This window comes from Ranitomeya variabilis, chromosome 2, assembly GCF_051348905.1.
Source record: "Ranitomeya variabilis isolate aRanVar5 chromosome 2, aRanVar5.hap1, whole genome shotgun sequence".
NCBI classification, from domain to species: domain Eukaryota; kingdom Metazoa; phylum Chordata; class Amphibia; order Anura; family Dendrobatidae; genus Ranitomeya; species Ranitomeya variabilis.
This window is the reverse complement of record NC_135233.1, coordinates 989,081,623-989,101,766: the sequence shown is the minus strand read 5'-3', so window position 1 is coordinate 989,101,766 and position 20,144 is coordinate 989,081,623. Positions and strand designations below refer to the sequence as shown.

At 45.1% G+C, this 20,144-nt stretch overlaps 1 protein-coding gene across 4 annotated transcripts in view; it reads left to right on the top strand.

Annotated features, from left to right (window-relative positions):
- The window catches only part of SEPTIN2 (septin 2), a 126,596-nt gene that overhangs the window by 44,410 nt on the left and 62,042 nt on the right, over positions 1–20,144 (top strand). For 3 of the 4 annotated variants that reach the window (XM_077291008.1, XM_077291009.1, XM_077291011.1), the window contains exons 2-3: positions 7,529–7,556; positions 9,448–9,559. In XM_077291008.1, coding sequence (XP_077147123.1) covers positions 7,548–7,556; positions 9,448–9,559 — 121 coding nt within the window. In that variant the 5' untranslated portion in view covers positions 7,529–7,547. Of the gene's footprint in view, positions 1–2,331; positions 2,418–7,528; positions 7,557–9,447; positions 9,560–20,144 lie in introns of those variants that run through there. The other variant, XM_077291010.1, reaches the window with a different exon arrangement.

Here is a 20,144-nt window from a genome sequence, read left to right as displayed (position 1 = left end):
ATTTCGGTGGGCAGAAAGATCGGTTCTATCCATCTCAGCGATTCACCTGGAAGGGTCCCAGAACATCATAGCAGATTACCTCAGCAGGACAAGGGTGTTCCCAACAGAATGGGAACTCAACCAGGACATCTTCCAGGAGTTATGTCTTCGCTGGGGGACTCCTCGTATAGATCTATTCGCAACCAGGAAAAATTCGAAGGTCTCAAGATTCTTCTCACTGAACCCTCAGGATCTTCCAGAAGGGATAGACGCTCTGAGCCAAGTCTGGACGGAACCTCTCTCATATGCCTTCCCTCCTCTGGCGTTAATCCCGGCTGTTCTCAGGAAGATCAAACAGGATCAAGCCCGGGTCATATTGATCGTCCCATACTGGCCAAGAAGGAGCTGGTTCTCCCTTCTACTACAGCTGGCAATGGCAAATCCAGTAGAACTTCCTCTCAGACCGGATGTCATCCACCAAGGCCCGGTTCTTCACCCAAACCCAGAGAAGCTCCGTCTCTCAGCATGGATCCTGAGGGGCTCATCTTGAAGGCAAAGGGACTGTAAAGTCGAGTGATAACAACTATCAAGTCCAGTAGAAAGCCTGTTACTTCAGCAATTTACCTAAAGATCTGGAGGCGATTCTGTCTGGAAGGTGGCAGGTCTGAGGTTACGGCAGGCACTCCTGACTTACCCAGAATCCTGGATTTCCTTCAGGCTGGGTTTGACAAAGGTCTCAAACCTAGCACTTTGAAGGTGCAGATCTCGGCACTTAGCTCCTTCCTTGACTATCCCCTAGCGACTCACCCGTGGATAGTTAAATTCATCAGAGCCACACAAAGGTTGCGCCCTACTATTAGACACTTACGCCTTCTTTGGACCTTAATCTGGTTCTCAGGTTCCTTTGTAAGGACCTTTTTATGCTTCCTCCGATAATATGCATCATTTCGGTCCTCACTCGCAAGACGGCATTTCTAGTGGCAATCACCACGGCTAAAAGGGTGGGGGAAATTCAGGCCCTGTGTACTAGGGACCCGTACCTCCAGGTTAGAGACGATTGCCTAATTCTTAAACTGGACCCCTCCTTTATCCCAAAAGTAGGAACAATTTAAAAATAGAAACCAAGAAATTGTGTTGCCATCCTTCTGCGATATCCCCACTAATGCTAAAGAAAGGGAATTACATTCTCTGGATGTCAGGCAGGCGGTCCTAGACTACCTGGCAGCCACCAGCTCTTGGCGTACTGATCCGAATTTATTCATTTTGTATGGGGGAAAAAATAAGGGTAAAAAGGCCTCTAAGGCCTCTATCGCTCGGTGGATCACGTCCGTGATCTCGGAGGCCTACCAGTCTCGGGGTCCCTCCTCCAGAGGGTCTCCATGTACATTCTACCCGGGGGATAGCTACTTCTTGGGCAGAGAGGGCAGGTGCCTCTTTAGAACAAATTTGTAAGGCCGCGACATGGGCTAGTGCCAACACCTTTTGTAAACATTATAAACTTGATGTTTTGTCTGGTCAACATACTGCTTTTGGGAGGAAGGTTCTCCAAGCGGTAATCCCACCCTGAGGAGGTGCTTTGGTACTCTCCAGGGTGCTGTCAGGATGACATCCTGGAAAATAGGTATTAAGCTTACCGTTAATGATGTTTCCAGGAGTCCATCCTGACAGCACTAGTAGTTCCTTCCCTCTGATACTTATATCATGTTTTGTTTAAACCTGGCATGTATGTAACATGTTTCTAACATATGATGTAATATGTCTGGATTCAATGTATTATGTTTGATATCATCATTAAACTTGTTTTCTGCATATCCTTGTAGCGGTTCTTGTTACAACACTGAGGATTAGGGGTGGGACATGACCTTTTAAACTCGTGTGTTTCCTGTCCCAGCAAGGGGAGGAGGACGTCCTCCAGGGTGCTGTCAGGATGGACTCCTGGAAACATCATTAACGGTAAGCTTAATACCTATTTTTGTAGGACAAGATGTTTCCAGCAGTACCTTTTTTTTTTTGTTTGTTTTGTTCCACTTTTTTTTTTCCTGCGGTATGATGAAAAAGCACAGGTTTTGCCAATTTTATTTATTTTTCTTACAATGTTCATTGAACGTAGTGTGACAGTTTCCTAGATTAGGTCGTTCCGGATGCATTGATAACAAATGTGTATTTTTTGTTTTTACATAAATGTAAATATTTATTGGTGTAATAATTTTTCGTATTTATTTTTAAATAGCTTTAATATTTTTACAACTTTTTTTTTTGGTCTGATTACTGGTCTCATGCATTGCAATACATGAGCACTGTCAGTTTAACTGTAAGATCCTCTGTTAGACTCAGCTGCTGGTTGAGTCTAACAGGCCACCATACCTGACTGACCCGGAGGTCATCATGTGACTTCTGGCTGCCAAGACGACAGTCAGCTACCCGAGGTCACCGGAGAGGTAAAAGACGGAGCGCTCTCCCTCTCACTATATTCTAAATACCGTGACATCTAGAAAATGGCAAAAGGGTATTGATCCAATCCGGTCCCGATGATGTCACCTGTCAGGAGCTATTGCTCCACACTGCAATAGTAGCACTTGCAGGACCCCAGGGGGAGATTGCCGACCGTTTATCTACTGTACAGTGGGCTGTCAGGTAGCGGTTGAAAACATAAGAGTTCTCCACATAGCATGAGATCACCATAGTATAATGTGCATTTTCAACATGGGTCGTTAAAGGGAATCTGTCAGCAGGTTTTTGCTACCTCAGCGGAGAGCTGCCTGATAAAGGCAAAGAGAAGCTGAATCCAACGATGTATCACGTAGGTTACTGGGTGCAGCCGTTCTCACACAATCAGATCTTTTAGATTTGGCATGAAGCAGACCTGAGAAAGCTAACCCTGCCCACACCAGGCTCTGTATGTGCAAAGTCCATAGAGAGTGAGGTGCTTGTCACAGGAGGCGGTGTATAGGACTAGTGTAGTCCAGCAGTGTTAGGCTATGTGCACACGTTCAGGTTTTTTTCGCGTTTTTTTTTCGCGATAAAAACGCTATAAAAACTCATTAAAAACGCATACATTATGCATCCTATCATTTAGAATACATTTTGCATGTTTTGTGCACATGGATGCGTTTTTTTCCGAAAAAAAAACGCATTGCGGTAAAAAAAGCAGCATGTTAATTAATTTTGCGGATTTTCCGCAATTCTATGCATTTGGAAGAAACGCGTCAAAAACTCATGAAAACCGTGAAAAAAACGCATGCGGGTTTCTGGCAGAAATGTCCGGTTTTTGTCAGGAAAATTTCTGCTAGGAATCCTGACGTGTGCACATACCCTGAATCTTAGTGATAAATCCTTCAGTTATTAAACAACTTTGGCAAGTGACACATCCCTGAATTCTGTGTCTCAGACTCTCTCCTGCTTTCTTCAGATTACATAGCAAAAACCTGCTGACAGATTCTCTTTAACCCCTTAACGACCGCCGATACGCCTTTTAACGGCGGTCGTTAAGGGTACTTAAACCACAGCGCCGTTAATTAACGGCGCTGTGGAAAAAGTGAATAGCGCCCCCCAGAGTCGGATTTTCTCTGGGGTCTCGGTTGCCGAGGGTAGCCGAGACCCCAGAGAACATGATTCGGGGGGTTTTTACCGACCCCCGAGTTGCGATCGCCGGTAATTAACCGTTTACCGGCGGTCGCAACAAAAAAAAAAACACGCGATTTGCCGTTTAATTTCTCTGTCCTCCGATGTGATCGCACATCGGAGGACAGAGAAATGTGGTCCCCGATGGCCCCCAATAGCCCCCCAATACTCACCTATCTCCCCCGGTGCTCCTCGTGGCTCCCGATGGGCGCCGCCATCTTTTTTCCGGGAAAAAATGGCGGGCGCATGCGCAGTGCGCCCGCCGCCCGGCACCCGGATGTTCTTTGGGGTCTCGGCTGCCGGGGGTAGCCGAGACCCCAAAGAACATGATCGGGGTCGGTTTGCACCGACCCCTGCTTTGCGATCGCCGGTAATTAACAGTTTACCGGCGACCGCAAAAAAAAAAAAAAGCGATCAGTTATTTCTCTGTCCTCTGATGTGATCGCACATCAGAGGACAGAGAAATAGGGGGATTCGGGGACCCTATCATACTCACCCGGGGTCCCTGGGTCCTCTTCTGTCTTCTCCTGCCAGCCGGCTTTTTCATCATGGCGGGCGCATGCGCAGTGCGCCCGCCATCTGCTGCCATCTGCCGGCCGGCAGGAGAAGACAAGTTGGGGCTAAAATTAGGGTTAGGGTTGAGGTTAGGGTTAGAGTTAGGGTTAGAGTTAGGGTTAGGGTTGGGGCTAAATTTAGGGTTAGGGCTAGGGTTAGGGTTAGGCTACTTTCACACTAGCGTTTTTTGGCTTCCGTCGCAATGCGTCGTTGGAGAAAAAACGCATCCTGCAAAAGTGCTTGCAGGATGCGTTTTTTCTCCATTGGCTTGCATTAGCGACGCATTGCGACGGATTGCCACATGTCGCATCCGTCGTGCGACGGATGCGTCGTGCTTCGGCGGACCGTCAACACAAAAAAAACTACATGTAACTTTTTTGTGCGACGTGTCCGCCATTTCCGACCGCGCATGCGTGGCCGGAACTCCGCCCCCGCCTCCCCGCACCTCACAATGGGGCAGCGGATGCGTTGAAAAAACAGCATCCGCTGCACCCGTTGTGCGGCGCTTACAACGCTAGCGTCGGTACGTCGGCCCGACACACTGCGATGGGCCGAGTATGACGCTAGTGTGAAAGTAGCCTTAGGCTTCTTTCACACTTGCGTCGGTACGGGGCGGTCGCAATGCGTCGGCCCGATGTACCGACGCACGTTGTGAAAATTGTGCACAACGTGGGCAGCGGATGCAATTTTTCAACGCATCCGCTGCCCAGTCTATGTCCTGGGGAGGAGGGGGCAGAGTTACGGCCACGCATCCGCGGAAATGGCGGACGCGACGTACAAAAAAAAAGTTACATTGAACTTTTTTTGTGACGACGGGGGCTAAAGTTATGGTTAGGGTTGGGGCTAAAGTTAGGGTTGGGGCTAAAGTTAGGGTTAGAGTTGGGATTAGGGTTAGGGTTTGGATTAGGGTTGGGATTAGTGTTACGTTTGGGATTAGGGTTGGGATTAGGGTTAGGGTTGGGATTAGGGTTAGGGGTGTGTTGGATTTAGGGTTTTGATTAGGGTTATGGTTAGGGTTGAGATTAGGGCTGTTTTGGGGTTAGGGTTGTGATTATCGTTAGGGTTGTGATTAGGATTATGGATCGGGTTGAGATTAGGGTTAGGGCTGTGTTGGGGTTAGGGTTGGAGTTAGAATTGGGGGGTTTCCACTGTTTAGGTACATCAGGGGGTCTCCAAACACGACAGCCAATTTTGCGCTAAAAAAGTCAAATGGTACTCCCTCCCTTCTGAGCTCTGCCGTGCGCCCAAACAGTGGTTTACCCCCACATATGGGGCATCAGCGTACTCGGGATAAATTGGACAACAACTTTTGGGGTCCAATTTCTCCTGTTACCCTTGTGAAAATAAAAACTTGGGGGCTAAAAATCTTTTTTGTTGGAAAAAAATATATTTTTTTATTTTCACTACTCTGCATTATAAATTTCTGTGAAGCACTTGAGCTTTCAAAGTTCTCACCACATATCTAGATAAGTTCCTTAGGGGGTCTAGTTTCCAAAATTTGGTCACTTGTGGGGGTTTCTACTGTTTAGGTACATTAGGGGTCTGCAAACGCAACATAACGCCCACAGACAATTCTATCAAAGTCTGCATTCCAAAATGGCGCTCCTTCCCTTCCGAGCTCTGCCGTGCGCCCAAACAGTGGTTTACCCCCACATATGGGGTACCAGCCTACTCAGGACAAATTGAACAACAACTTTTGGGGTCCAATTTCTCTTGTTACCCTTGTGAAAATAAAAACTTGGGGGCTAAAAAATCTTTATTGTTAAAAAATATATATTTTTTATTTTCACGACTCTGCATTATAAACTTCTGTGATGCACTTGGGAATTCAAAGTTCTCACTACACATCTAGATAAGTTCCATGGGGGGTCTAGTTTCCAAAATGGTGTCATATGTGGGGGGTCTCTACTGTTTAGGCACATCAGCGGCTCTCCAAACGTGACATGGCGTCCGATCTCAATTCCAGCCAATTCTACATTGAAAAAGTAAAACGACACTCCTTCTCTTCCAAGCTCTGCGGTGCGCCCAAACAGTGGTTTACCCCCATATATGGGGTATCGACGTACTCAGGAGAAATTGCACAACAACTTTTGTGGTCTAATTTCTCCTGTTACCCTTGTGAAAATAAAAATTTGGGGGCAAAAAGATCATTTTTGTAGAAAAAATGAGATTTTTTATTTTCACGGCTCTACGTTATAAACTTCTGTGAAGCACTTGGGGGTTCAAAGTGCTCACCACACATCTAGATAAGTTCCTTGGGGGGTCTAGTTTCCAAAATGGTGTCACTTGTGGGGGGTTTCCACTGTTTAGGCACATTAGGGGCTCTCCAAACGCGACATGGCGTCCGATCTCAATTCCAGCCAATTCTGCATTGAAACAGTCAAACGGTGCTCCTTCACTTCCAAGCTCTGCGGTGCGCCCAAACAGTGGTTTACCTCCACATATGGGGTATCGGTGTACTCAGGAAAAATTGCACAACAAAATTTGTGGTTAAATTTCTGTTTTTACACTTGTGAAAATTAAAAAAAATGGTTCTGAAGTAAAATGTTCATTTTTTTCTTCCACATTGTTTTAGTTCCTGTGAAGTACGTAAAGGGTTAATAAACTTCTTGAATGTGGTTTTGAGCAGCTTGAGGGGTGCAGTTTTTAGAATGGTGTCACACTTGGTTATTTTCTATCATATAGACCCCTCAAAATCACTTCAAAGGTGATGTGGTCCCTAAAAAAAACATGGTGTTGTAAAAATGAGAAATTGCTGGTCAACTTTTAACCCTTATAACTCCCTAACAAAAAAAAAAATTGTTTCCAAAATTGTGCTGATGTAAAGTAGACATGTGAGAAATGTTATTTATTAACTATTTTTTGTGACATATCTCTCTGATTTAAGGGCATAAAAATACAAAGTTTGAAAATTGCAAAATTTTAAAAATTTTCGCCATATTTCCATTTTTTTCATAAATAATCGCAAGTAATATCGAAGAAATGTTACCACTAACTTGAAGTACAACATGTCACGAAAAAACAATCTCAGAATCAGCGGGATCCGATAAAGCGTTCCAGAGTTATAACCTCATAAAGTGACACTGGTCAGAATTGTAAAAATTGGCTCGGTCATTAAGTACCAAATTGGCTCTGTCACTAAGGGGTTAAGAGGTTTGAATGGTGATGAGCTGCACTATTGGACGTGGTCACATGTACAGACAAATGGACAACATTTACCTTACGCTTATTGCGATCTTATTCGTTAACATCTTTGACCTCCAGGTATCTAATGTGAATAGCTAACATTTAATGAAAGCAACAAACCCTAAAATAATAATAAGTATGTCCCTTTCTTAATTTATTGTAACTTCTATTTCTGTTTATTTTGCAGTTTTCTTATCAGTCGCAAGATGTCAAAGGTAATAAAAAACCATGTGTAACGGGAGTTTGTGTTTAATGTTGTAATAAAATGAGGAAGACCTTTACATTGGGATTTAGAAATCAAACAGGAATTTTTATTTACAAATTACATATTTGATATTGCTGCATTAAAGAGGTTCTCTGAGTAAGCGTACGTAATGAAGATACATTTCACGCCTGTTCGAACTTTCTGAAGGTTTGTGCATGCAACCGATTTTCTCGTACGAGTGCCGTCTGTCGTTCTCGGGGATCGCACTCATACCTATAAGGCTGGGATGACACACAGCGAGATACGGCCAAGTCTCGCAGGTTAAAACCATGCTCTGGTGCCGGCACTCCGGAGCGGAGCGTGCAGCCGCATAGCAATACATGGAGCCGCACGCTCCGCTCCAGAGTGCCAGAGCTTGTTTTTAACCTGCGAGACTCGGCCGTATCTCGCTGTAGTGTGACTCCGGCCTAATAGTCTATGGGGCCATTCACATGTCTGATGTTGTATTTGGATAGAGCGCCTGCAGAAAAAATTGGAGACCTGTCCAGCTTAGATCGAAGGGGTCTGATCACAAATGTTTATGTAAGTCTATGCGTCTGTGGAAAAAATCGGTCTGCAATATGTTGTGTGGTCTGATTTTCATGGACTGGCAGAAAGAAGAAGGTGGAGAAACTTTTTTTTTTTTTTTTTTTTTTTCCTGTCCAGTGATGCCACTTCGATCAAACTCAGATCAGAATATCTGGTCTGTTTTTCACATATGTGGAGAAATCGTTAGTGTGAACCTACCCTTAGTTGGTTTTTGAAGCAGAAAGGCCAAAAACCATGAGTTTTAATTGGAAATTTTGCTGCTCAAAATTCCGCAAAAAATCAAGTCGTCTTTGCATGTGAACAACAATGTGAAAATCCTCTAAATAATCAGCACTTTGTGTGTATATATGTATATATGTGTGTGTGTATATATAGATATATATATAGATATATAGATATATATAGATATATATATATATATAGTTTATATATAGTTTTTATTTTTATTTTTTTCTTTTGATCATGACTTCCAAGGGGGGAAAAAAAAAGGTTTTCAAGCCAGGTTTTTTTTTTTTTTTAAATTGTAATTTTTATTGAAAGGTTTTAAAATTTTATAGTAAAAGAAAAAATAAATAGGCATTTTAGATTTTTCACTGTCATTTATAGGTTAACAAGCAATCTTATACTATAGTAATAGTTACACATGTGATATAGAATGTTGTAACCTATTAATCAGTGGACCAGACAGCCGTTTTTTCCTCCTGACTTGCAGCCTCGGTCGGTTGTGAAATCCAGCCAGCTCAGAGGCTTGCGTTAACACATTGCAAACTGTGGCACCTCTTTTGCGCTGATATTTCATAATGAACGCAAAACTGTTGCACTGATTCAGAAAATCGCTGAATAATGCTCAGGGTTTGTTCCAATTTTGAAAGAGTCAAAAGCGTTCTAAGGTTTGCAACAATTTGCAGCTTTAGAAAGATGACTGACTTGTTTCATAAACATCTGCTGACTTTGCATGGATTTTTTGTTAAGTTTCAGGGTATGAGCCCAGATTTTTTTTCTGAGTGCATTCTTGGATGTTTGTGTGTAGTTTTATTATGTTTTCATGGATGGATTTGAGGTATTTATGGCATTCCAGTGAGAACAGGGTCTCCAGGCCTCTAATCTGATGGAGCTGAATAGTGGTAACATTGTATATATTGTCTATACTAAATGTAGCAGGATCTGGTTACATAGTGCACCATCAGGCAGGTCTTCTATTCTCCATTCTGTCTCTTATACACTGATGTGATTTGTTCTCTGCACCTGTGATTTTCTTTTTTTTTTTTTCTCTACACTGGACAGTGTAAAATGTATTTGTCTTCTCCCAACAGGCTCAGTTCACTAATCCAGAAACCCCTGGATATGTTGGGTTTGCAAATCTCCCAAATCAGGTTCACAGAAAATCTGTGAGAAAAGGATTTGAGTTTACCTTGATGGTTGTAGGTAAGAAATAAAAAAAATAAAAAAAAAAAACAAATCAAACAATTAATTGAACTTAATGGTTTATTAAAACTATTAACAGAACAAATAACAAAAATGCAGTCTTGCATCCTCCTGTGTGATTGTGGAGAAACTGGGTCAGTGGGTGCTCTCGTCCGCTGGCCCGGCTGTCTTTAGCAAGACTGCATGGACCACAGCTCATACCATTGAATGCCCGCTCTGTCTCCCAGTGGGCAATACACTACACAGACAACACCGGGTTAAGGTAAAACAGTGTGGCAATACTTTATTGAACCACAACACACAATAGCAAACAGAACAATCCCACCAATTACCTCAAGATGGTGCACATTACAGGGCCTCACCCTTCCGCTGACTCGCCGAGATAATGGTAGATGTTACGCCCGAGCTCCCAGGGTCGCTACTTCATTTGTGGATGCACGCACAGAGAAGAGGTAACGACAAGCATAGGGAGATGACCAAGAACTGTCCATAGAGTCCATACAAGGTCCGAAGCCAGTCGACACGAGAGTCACCACCTGGCTTATCTGACTATCTCCATAGAACCAGGCGACCAGCGGGTCCCAAACCTGGCTTTCTCCAAACATATCCATGGTATGGTCACTGGATCAGAACTGTGCCCTTCCAACCGGAGCCGAAAACCCCTAGGATGTTTCCTATAGAATCATAGATCAGTGTCCCTCGTGATGGGGCCATGATGAATTGGCTGCAGTCCTTTCTCTTGTCTGTTGGGTGGTTTGCAGAATGTCTGGCTGGTAGCTCTGTGTTACTTCAGTCTCCCAGGATGTGATCTCTGAGTCTTTTTATACCCAAGGCATGAAAGCTATTTTTAGAATTACCCAGGGTCCTTCAGTCCAACATCAAGATAAGGTAAACAATGGTGATGGGATCAAGGTAGCACTATTAGCATATCAGCACACATCAATAAACAAAGCTTAAGGGTACCGTCTCACAAAACGATTTACCAACGATCACGACCAGCGATACGACCTGGCCGTGATCGTTGGTAAGTCGTTGTGTGGTCGCTGGGGAGCTGTCACACAGACAGCTCTCCAGCGACCAACGATGCCGAGGTCCCGGGTAACCAGGGTAAACATCGGGTTACTAAGCGCAGGGCCGCGCTTAGTAACCCGATGTTTACCCTGGTTACCATCGTAAAAGTAAATAATAAAAAAACAGTACATACTCACATTCCGGTGTCCGTCAGGTCCCTTGCCGTCTGCTTCCCGCACTGACTGACTCCCGGCCGTAAAGTGAAAGCACAGCACAGCGGTGACGTCACCGCTGTGATCTGCTTTCACTTTACGGCCGGGAGTCAGTCAGTGCGGGAAGCAGACGGCAAGGGACCTGACGGACACTGGAATGTGAGTATGTACTGTTTTTTTTTTTATTTTTTTTTTACTTTTACGATGGTAACCAGGGTAAACATCGGGTTACTAAGCGCGGCCCTGCGCTTAGTAACCCGATGTTTACCCTGGTTACCAGCGAACGCATCGCTGGATCGCTGTCACACACACCGATCCAACGATGACAGCGGGAGATCAGCGACGAAAGAGTTCCAAACGAGCTGCTACGACGTACGATTCTCAGCAGGGTCCCTGATCGCTGCTGCGTGTCAGACACAGCGATATCGTATGGATATCGCTGGAACGTCACGGATCGTGCCGTCGTAGCGACAAAAATGCCACTGTGAGACGGTACCCTAACGCACTCTATGTACAGTTACTATTACACAGTATGTTAGATAGTATATCAGTTGGCAAGTCTGTCTTCTTGACCCACCAGACATAAACACTTAAAATCACAAGCCAATATACAGATAAAAAGCCAGTTCTTTTGGTTTGCAAAAACATGGTTGTCTGGGAAATTAAGATACAATCTGGTTTCTTCACAGTGATATTTCCTATATTTGCTCTATACTTAGTCTTTTATGTTGTAACGTACATTTGATTTGGTCCTTTCGCTTCCAGGGGATTTAAGACCAACCCTACTATACTCACATGCCATCCAGCATTTATGTGATCACAACAGACTCTGCATAAATCTATAGTGGAAGCAAATATAAGTCACTTTATATTTCTCTGATTGGATAATTAAACTTATTTTTTTCCCACTCATGAGCCTTTTTTATGAGCCACCACACTTAAACGGGTGAGTCAGTGGTTTTGAAAAACTGCTATAATTCATCTTCGTCAAAACAATTCAGACTCTCAGATCACCAAGGGATCAAATTAAAGCTGCGAGGGAGCGCACTGTCACTGTGAATTGAAAGTTTTATTACACCGTGAATAGGGAACTTGTACTGAGCATACATTGGAATTGACATCAGACGCATACTCAGTAGAGCAGGGACTAATCCAGCCCCTGAAATGAAGGTTACTGATGACGCTTCCTTTCAAGCTTGGGACAGTGACTGCGGCAGTGACCACTGCCTCTGCTACCTGTTGATATTTCGTTTCAGTACCTCATCATGCATTGGGGATTCTCAAAGCGTCCACGAACAGAAAGGAGGTTAGAAAAAAAAAAAAACACAGTTGGAGAGTCGAGCTGGACTTTATAACTAAAGTATATTAAAAGAACGTGTTACCGGTGAATTTTAATTTTTAAATTACCGTATATACTCGAGTATAAGCCGACCCAAGTATAAGCTAACCCCCCAATTTTGCAACAAAAAACTGGGAAAACTTATTGACTCGCGTATAAGCCTAGGGTGGAAAATGCAGCAGCTACTGGTAAATGTCAAAAATGAAAATGGATGCCAATAAAAGTAAAATTAATTGAGACATCAGTAGGTTAAGTGTATGGGGCCCCATAGATGCCCCATATAATGCTCCATGCAGTTCATTATGGCCCCATAAGATGCTCCATACAAAATAGGCCCCATATAATGCTCCATGCAGTTCATTATGGCCCCATAAGATGCTCCATACAAAATAGGCCCCATATAATGCTCCATGCAGTTCTTTATGGGCCCCCTAGACGCTCCATATAGCATTGTTCCACATGTAATGCTGCTGCACTAAAAAAAATAATAAAAAAAATGCCATACACTCTCCTCTCGTCGCTGCTCCTCAGCGTCCCGTCTCTCCGCACTGACTGTTCAGGCAGAGGGTGGCGCGCGCACGAATACGTCATCGCGCCCTCTAATCTGAACAGTCACAGCAGAGGATGTGGAAGACGGGGCGGCGGTGGAACGAAGGAAGGTGAATATGACATACTCACCTGCTCCTGGCGCGGTCCCTGCATGTCCCACGGTCTTCGGGAGCGGCGGCTTCTTCCTGTACTGAGCGGTCACATGGTAGCGCTCATTACAGTAATGAATATGCAGCTTCACCCCTATGGGAGTGGAGTCCATATTCATTACTTTAATGAGCGGTACCAGTGACAGCTGAACAGGGGAAGAAGCTGCCGAGCCCCCAAGACTGTGGGACATGCAGGGACCACGTCAGGAGCGCCGGGAGCAGGTGAGTATTTGACAGGCGTCGCTCCCCCTCACCCGACAATCTCCCCCCCCCCCCCCCCCCGCCTTCCATAACTCGAGTATAAGCCTGAGTATGACTCAGTCTAGCTGACTGCGCCTGTGCGGCCGCCCTGCCTGTGAATCCCCGCCCCGCAGTGTCTTCTGATTTATTCACATTGCGGGGCTGGGATTCACAGGCAGGGCGGCCGCACAGGCGCAGTCAGCTAAACTGCATATGAGGAGAGAGGACAGGCAGCACTCACTGCGCCTGCCCAAGGCATGACAAAAGAGCACAGGCGCCGGCTGATTTCAAAACAGCGCTGAGGATGCGGCGGCCGGCGACGAAGACTTGAGTGACGGCTGTGTGGCGTCTGCAGCAGGGGGGGAAAGACCTGCTTCCAGGACTGAAGAAAGGTATTTGGGACAAATTATAAAACTGATTATTTCTGCAGTTACAGCACCAATAACTAAAAGAGCCACCTTGACAGAATGCAGCATTACTGCTGCCCAAGGTGGCTCTTTTAGTTAAAAACGCCTGGGGGGGTGACAGGTTCCCTTTAAGTGGGAGGCCAGGTCATCAACACAAATGTCTGTGATAGGGGCTTGTGCTTTAGGGCTGAGGAAGGAGTGAAAAGTGTCAAAGTTTTTTTGGGGTTGTTAGTGAGGACATCAGGATGGTGTACTAGGTCTGTTTGGCGAGGTGAAGGGCAGAGTTATAGGTCCTTAATATAAATTTATAGTGGATGAAGTCTTCTGGTGTGCGAGTTTTCCTCCATAAGCGTTCAGCACTCCTAGAGCATCGCTGGAGAAGTTGAGTTTGCTATGTGAGCCAGGGCAGGTTTACTCTGTGTTTGGAGGTTCTGAGGGTGAGGGGCACTATTTGGGCCAGGGTGCTTCTAAGAGTGTCATTGTAGTGATGTACAGCCAAATCAGTACATGAAAAAGTTGAGATCGGGGACAGTGATGAGTGTAGGGAGTCTAAAGGTACCTTCACACTAAGCGACTTTACAACGATAACAATAGCGATCCGTGACGTTGCAGCGTCCTGGCTAGCGATATCATTGTGTTTGACAGGCAGCAGCGATCAGGATCCTGCTGTGAGATCGCTGGTCGTTGCTGAAAGTCCAGAACTTTATTTCGTCGCTGGATCTCCCGCTGACATCGCTGAATCGGTGTGTGTGACACCGATCCAGCGATGTCTTCACTGGTAACCAGGGTAAACATCGGGTTACTAAGTGCAGGGCCGCGCTTAGTAACCCGATGTTTACCCTGGTTACCAGTGTAAATGTGAAAAAAAAAAAAAACACATACTCACATTCCGGTGCCCGGCGTCCGCTTCCCTGCACTCCTCCTGCATCCTGTGTAAGTGCCGGCCGTAAAGCAGAGCGGTGACGTCACCGCTCTGCTCTGTGGGAGATGCCGGAGATGTTCGGCGCTGACACAGGATGCAGATGGAGTGCAGGGAAGCGGACGCCGGGCACCGGAATGTGAGTATGTGTTTTGTTTTTTTTTTACTTTTACAATGGTAACCAGGGTAAACATCGGGTTACTAAGCGCGGCCCTGCGCTTAGTAACCCGATGTTTACCCTGGTTACCCGGGGACTTCGGCATTGTTGGTCGCTGGAGAGCCGTCTGTGTGACAGCTCTCCAGCGACCACACAACGACTAAACAGCGACGCTGCAGCGATCGGCATCGTTGACTATATCGCTGCAGCGTCGCTCAGTGTGAAGGTACCCTAAGTGAATGAGTGTTAACGACTTGTAAATTTCTGCAAGTGCGGTAGGTGGGCGAGGATTTCTGAGCATGAAGGAGAGAATGTTGTGGTCAGAAAGGTGAAGCGGTGAGTTATCTAGGTAGGAGATTGAAACGGAGCCAGACAAAAACCAGGTCAAGGGTGTTACCGTCTTTGTGTGTCTCAGAGGTTGAGAGCTGTGAGAGGCTGAGTGAAGTGGTTAGTGATAGAAGCTGGGATATAGATGTGGAAGTGGGGCTATTGATGGAGGTTGTTGAAGTCTCCCAAGATAAGGGTTGGTAGTTCTGAGGACTTGAAGTGTGACAGCCAGGCAGAAAAATGGTCATGGAAGTGGGTGGGTGAGCCTGGGGGCCGATATATGACAGCTACTCTGAGAGAGAGGGGATGGAAGAGCCTGATGTTGTGGACCTCAAAAGAAGGGAATCAGAGTGATGGAACTGGGGGGGCTGACCTGGAAAGTGCATTTTGGGGACAGGAGTATGCTGACTCCACCACCAAGTCTGTTTACGAGTCTCGGCGAATGGGAGAATTGTAAGCCACCATGGGAAATAGCAGCAGGGGAGACAGTGTCAGAATCCTGAATCCAGGTTTCAGTGAGGGCCAACAGATTAATAGAGTTGTTCAGAAAGTAGTTGTGCAGGAAAGGATGCTTATTGCATACAGACCGTGGATCAAAGCATATTGTGAAGAGAAAAAAATGTGGAAAACTTCAACTTTTTTGGCTTATTGTCTGACTCTGTGGGAGCCTGCGGTCCAGGAAAAAAAAAGAGACCAAAAACTTCTCTGCAATCTGGACATCTGTTAACTTTTTGCAGAAACTGCTTGATCAGTCTTGGAGGGTGATTCGTTGTGCTACTGCTCATCTTACTCCATCTTTATGTAGGTATTTTAGAGTTGTTAGTGCAGATGATATAATGAACAAAAGTCAACACCGCTTCTGGGGTTACAGGAGGGCTGTTTAGGGGTACAGATGATTGCTTGTCATAGATTCTGTTCTCAGTTTACCGCCAGTTATGGTATAACATGGGCACCGGTAGCCTGGAGACCTGCGCAGGTTAGTACTGACTGACGGAGGCAGGCTGAGGGGCCCATCTGTCCCCAGGCACTAATGCAGCCAAATGAGCTGCCTGCATGGCAACGCTGTCAGAAGTACAGACTTTTTGAACATTATTTTCAGCTTTTGCTAAATATTGAACACAAGGATAAATTTCAGCTGCTGTTTTTTTGTTTTTTTTTTTGGTTTGTTTTTTTTTCACTGACCCTGGATATAATTGTAGTAACGCGCGCATAGGTTCCTTATCTCGAGTGTATTCTTATCAAGACAATGACCCTGAATCATCACATCAATGTCACCATAAATCTGCCCAAATGTACCTTCCAAGTTATTCCCCAAGTACCCTCACTTGTATTCCCTTCCTTTGAGGTCCATGCTGTCAGACTCTACGTCCCCTTCTCCATGCGAGTGGCGGTGGTGTATCATCCTCCCGGCCCCTCTCATCAGTTCCTGGCTCACTTTGCCACCGGGCTTCCACACTTTCTCTCCTGTGACACCCCCACCCTTATCATGGGTGATTTCAACATCCCCATTGCTTCTCCCCTCTCTCCATCTGCTTCTCACCTTTTATCTCTATCCTCCTCTTTCGGCCTCTCGCAGCATACTAACTCTCCAAAACATGAAGATGGAAACTCCCTTGACTTGGTCTTCTCCCGGCTTTGCTCAGTGGACAATTTCACAAACTCCCCTCTCCCGCTCTCTGACCACAACCTTCTTTCATTCTCTATCAAGAACTGCCACCCTGCTCAGGTCACCCCCACTTTCCACACTTATAGAAACATACTGGCCATTAACACCCAGAAACATATGAAGAACTTGCAGTCCTCATTGACCACATTCGACAGGAAATCATCTCCCAATCTCTTCATACCATACACTGTCCTCCCTCCCCCACTGCATCTAGTTCACTCTCTGACTTTGAACCAGTTACAGAAGAAGAAGTAAGCAGGCTCCTTGCATCTTCTCGCCCGACCACTTGCACCAGTGACCCCATTCCGTCACATCTCCTCCAGTCCCTTTCCCCGGCTGTCACCTCTCACCTAACAAAAATATTCACCCTTTCTCTCACTTCCGGTATTTTTCCCTCCTCATTTAAGCATGCCATCATACATCCATTACTTAAAAAAACATCCCTCGACCAAAACTGTGCCGCTAATTATAGATCTGTCTCTAATCTTCCCTTCATCTCTAAACTCCTCGAACGCCTGGTCCACTCCAGTCTTACCCGCTATCTCTCAGATAACTCTCTTCTCGACCCTCTTCAATCTGGCTTCTGCTCCTTACACTCTACTGAAACTGCCCTCACTAAAGTCTCTAATGACCTACTAACAGCTAAATCTAATGATCACTACTCCATGCTAATTCTCTTGGATCTCTCCGTAGCATTCGATACTCTGGATCATCAGCTCCTCCTCACTATGCTCCGCTCCATCGGCCTCAAGGACACCGTTCTCTCTGATCGATCCTTCACTGTATGTTTTGCTGGTTCCTCCTCCTCTCACCTTCCCCTTACTGTTGGGGTTCCTCAAGGATCAGTCCTAGGCCCCCTCCTCTTCTCCTTGTATACTGCCCCTATTGGACAATCAGTAGATTTGGTTTCCAGTACCATCTCTATGCTGACGACACCCAATTATACACTTCTCTTGTTATCACGCCAAACTTTTTAGAAAACACCAGTGATTGTCTTACCGCTGTCTCTAACATCATGTCCTCCCTCTATCTAAAACTGAACCTGTCAAAAACTGAACTCCTCGTGTTCTCTCCCTCTACTAACCTATCTTTGCCTGACATTGCCATCTCCGTGTGTGGTTCCACCATTACTCCAAAGCAAGATGCCCGCTGCCTTGGGGTCATACTTGACTCCGAGCTTTCATTCACCCCCCACATCCGATCACTGGCTCGCTCTTCTTATCATTTCTAGAATTCGCCCTTTTCTTACTTTCGACTCTGCAAAAACTCTTACTGTTTCACTTATTCATTCTCGTCTGGACTATTGTAACTCTCTACTAATCGGCCTCCCTCTTACCAAACTCTCCCCGCTCCAATCTGTCCTGAATGCTGCAGCCAGGATCATATTCCTCAACAACCGTTACACCGATGCCTCTACCTTGTGCCAGTCATTACACTGGCTACCCATCCACTCCAGAATCCAGTACAAAACTATTACCCTCATCCCACAAAGCACTCCATGGCTCAGCACCACCCTACATTTCCTCTCTGGTCTCAGTCTACCACCCTACCCGTGCCCTCCGCTCTGCAAATGACCTCAGGTTGGCATCCTCAATAACCAGAACCTCCCACTCCCGTCTCCAAGACTTTACACGTGCTGCGCCGATTCTTTGGAATGCACTACCTAGGTTAATATGATTAATCCCCACAGTTTTAAGCGTGCCTTAGAAACTCATTTGTTCAGATTGGCCTACCGCCTCAACGCATTAACCTAACTATCCCTGTGTGGCCTATTAAAAAAAAAAAAAAAACATAATCAGGTTCCTCGCATCATGTTCTCATACACTTTATGCAGTCAATAGCACTCTGTGTCTGTACTGCTACATACTTAGGCAGTTAACTGGTTCATGCAGCTTTACATGAACACCTGAGCCTTACACTATGGCTGGTCCAAATAACGAAAGCAATTGTTACCATCCACCTCTCGTGTCTCCCCTTTTCCTCATAGTTTGTAAGCTTGCGAGCAGGGCCCTCATTCCTCCTGGTATCTATTTTGAACTGTGATTTCTGTTATGCTGAATGTCTATTGTCTGTACAAGTCCCCTCCATAATTTGTAAAGCGCTGCGGAATATGTTGGCGCTATATAAATAAAAATTATTATTATTATAATGTTGATGATCATGGCTTACAGCCAATGAAAACCCAAAAGTCATTATCTCAATAAATTAGAATACTTTATAACACCAGCTTGAAAAATGATTTGAAAATCGGAAATGTTGGCCTACTGAAATGTATGTTCAGTAAATGCACTCAATATTTGGTCGGGGCTCCTTTTGCATCAATCACTGCATCAATGCGGGGTGGCACGGAGGCGATCAGCCTGTGGCACTGCTGAGGTGTTATGGAAGCCCAGGTTACTTTGATAGCAGCCTTCAGCTCGTCTGCATTGTTGGGTCTGGTGTCTCTCCTCTTCTTCCTGACAATACTCCATAGATTCTCTGTGGGGTTAAGGTCAGGCGACTTTGTTGGTCAATTAAGCACAGTGATACTGTTGTTTTTAAATCAGGTATTGGTACTTTTGGCAGTGTGGACAGGTGCCAAGTCCTGCTGGAGAATGAAATTTCCATCTCCAAAAAGCTTGTCGGGAAAGGGAAGCATGAAGTGCTCTAAAATTTTCTGGTAGACGGCTGCCCTGACTTTGGTCTTGATAAAACACTGTGGACTTACACCAGCAGATGACATGGCTCCCCAAACCATCACTGATTGTGGAAACTTCACACATGACCTCAGGCAGCTTGGATTGTGCCCTCTCCACTCTTCTTTCAGACTCTGGGACCTTGATCTGCAAATGAAATGCAAGATTTACTTTCATCTGAAAACACCTTGGACCACTGAGCAACAGTCCTGTTCTTTTTCTCCTTTCTCTCTATTGGTCATAAGCGGCTTGACACAAGGAGTGTGACACTTGTAGCCCACATCTTGAATACCTCTGTGTATGGTGGCTCTTGAAGCAATGACTCCAGCAGCAGTCCACTCGTTGTAAATCTCTCCCAAATTTTTAAATGGCCTTTTCTTAACAATCCTTTCAAGGCTGTAGTTATCCCGGTTGTTTGTGCACCTTTTTCTACCACATTTTTTCCTTCCACTCAACTTTGTATTAATATACTTGGATAAAGCACTCTGCGAACAGCCAGCTTCTTTAGCAATGACCTTTTGTGGCTTACCCTCCTTGTGGACTGACTACCTTCTGGACAGCTGTCAAGTCAGCAGTCTTCCCCATGATTGTGGCGCCTACTGAAACAGACTAAGGAACCTTTTTAAATGCTTAGGAAGCCTTTTCAGGTGGTTTTTTTTTTTTTGTAATTATTCTAATTTACTGAGATGACTTTTGGGTTTTCATTGGCTGTAAGTCATAATCATCAACATTAACAGGAATAGATACTTGAAATAGATCACTGTGTAGTGACTTTATATAATGAGATTCACTTTTTGTATTGAAGAACTGAAATAAATTAACTTTTTTATGATATTCTAATTTGGTGAGAAGCACTTGTAAGTACTTCCTAACCGATGTGGTGTGTGTGTGTGTGTGTGTGTGTGTATGTATGTATGTATGTCCTGGCGATCGC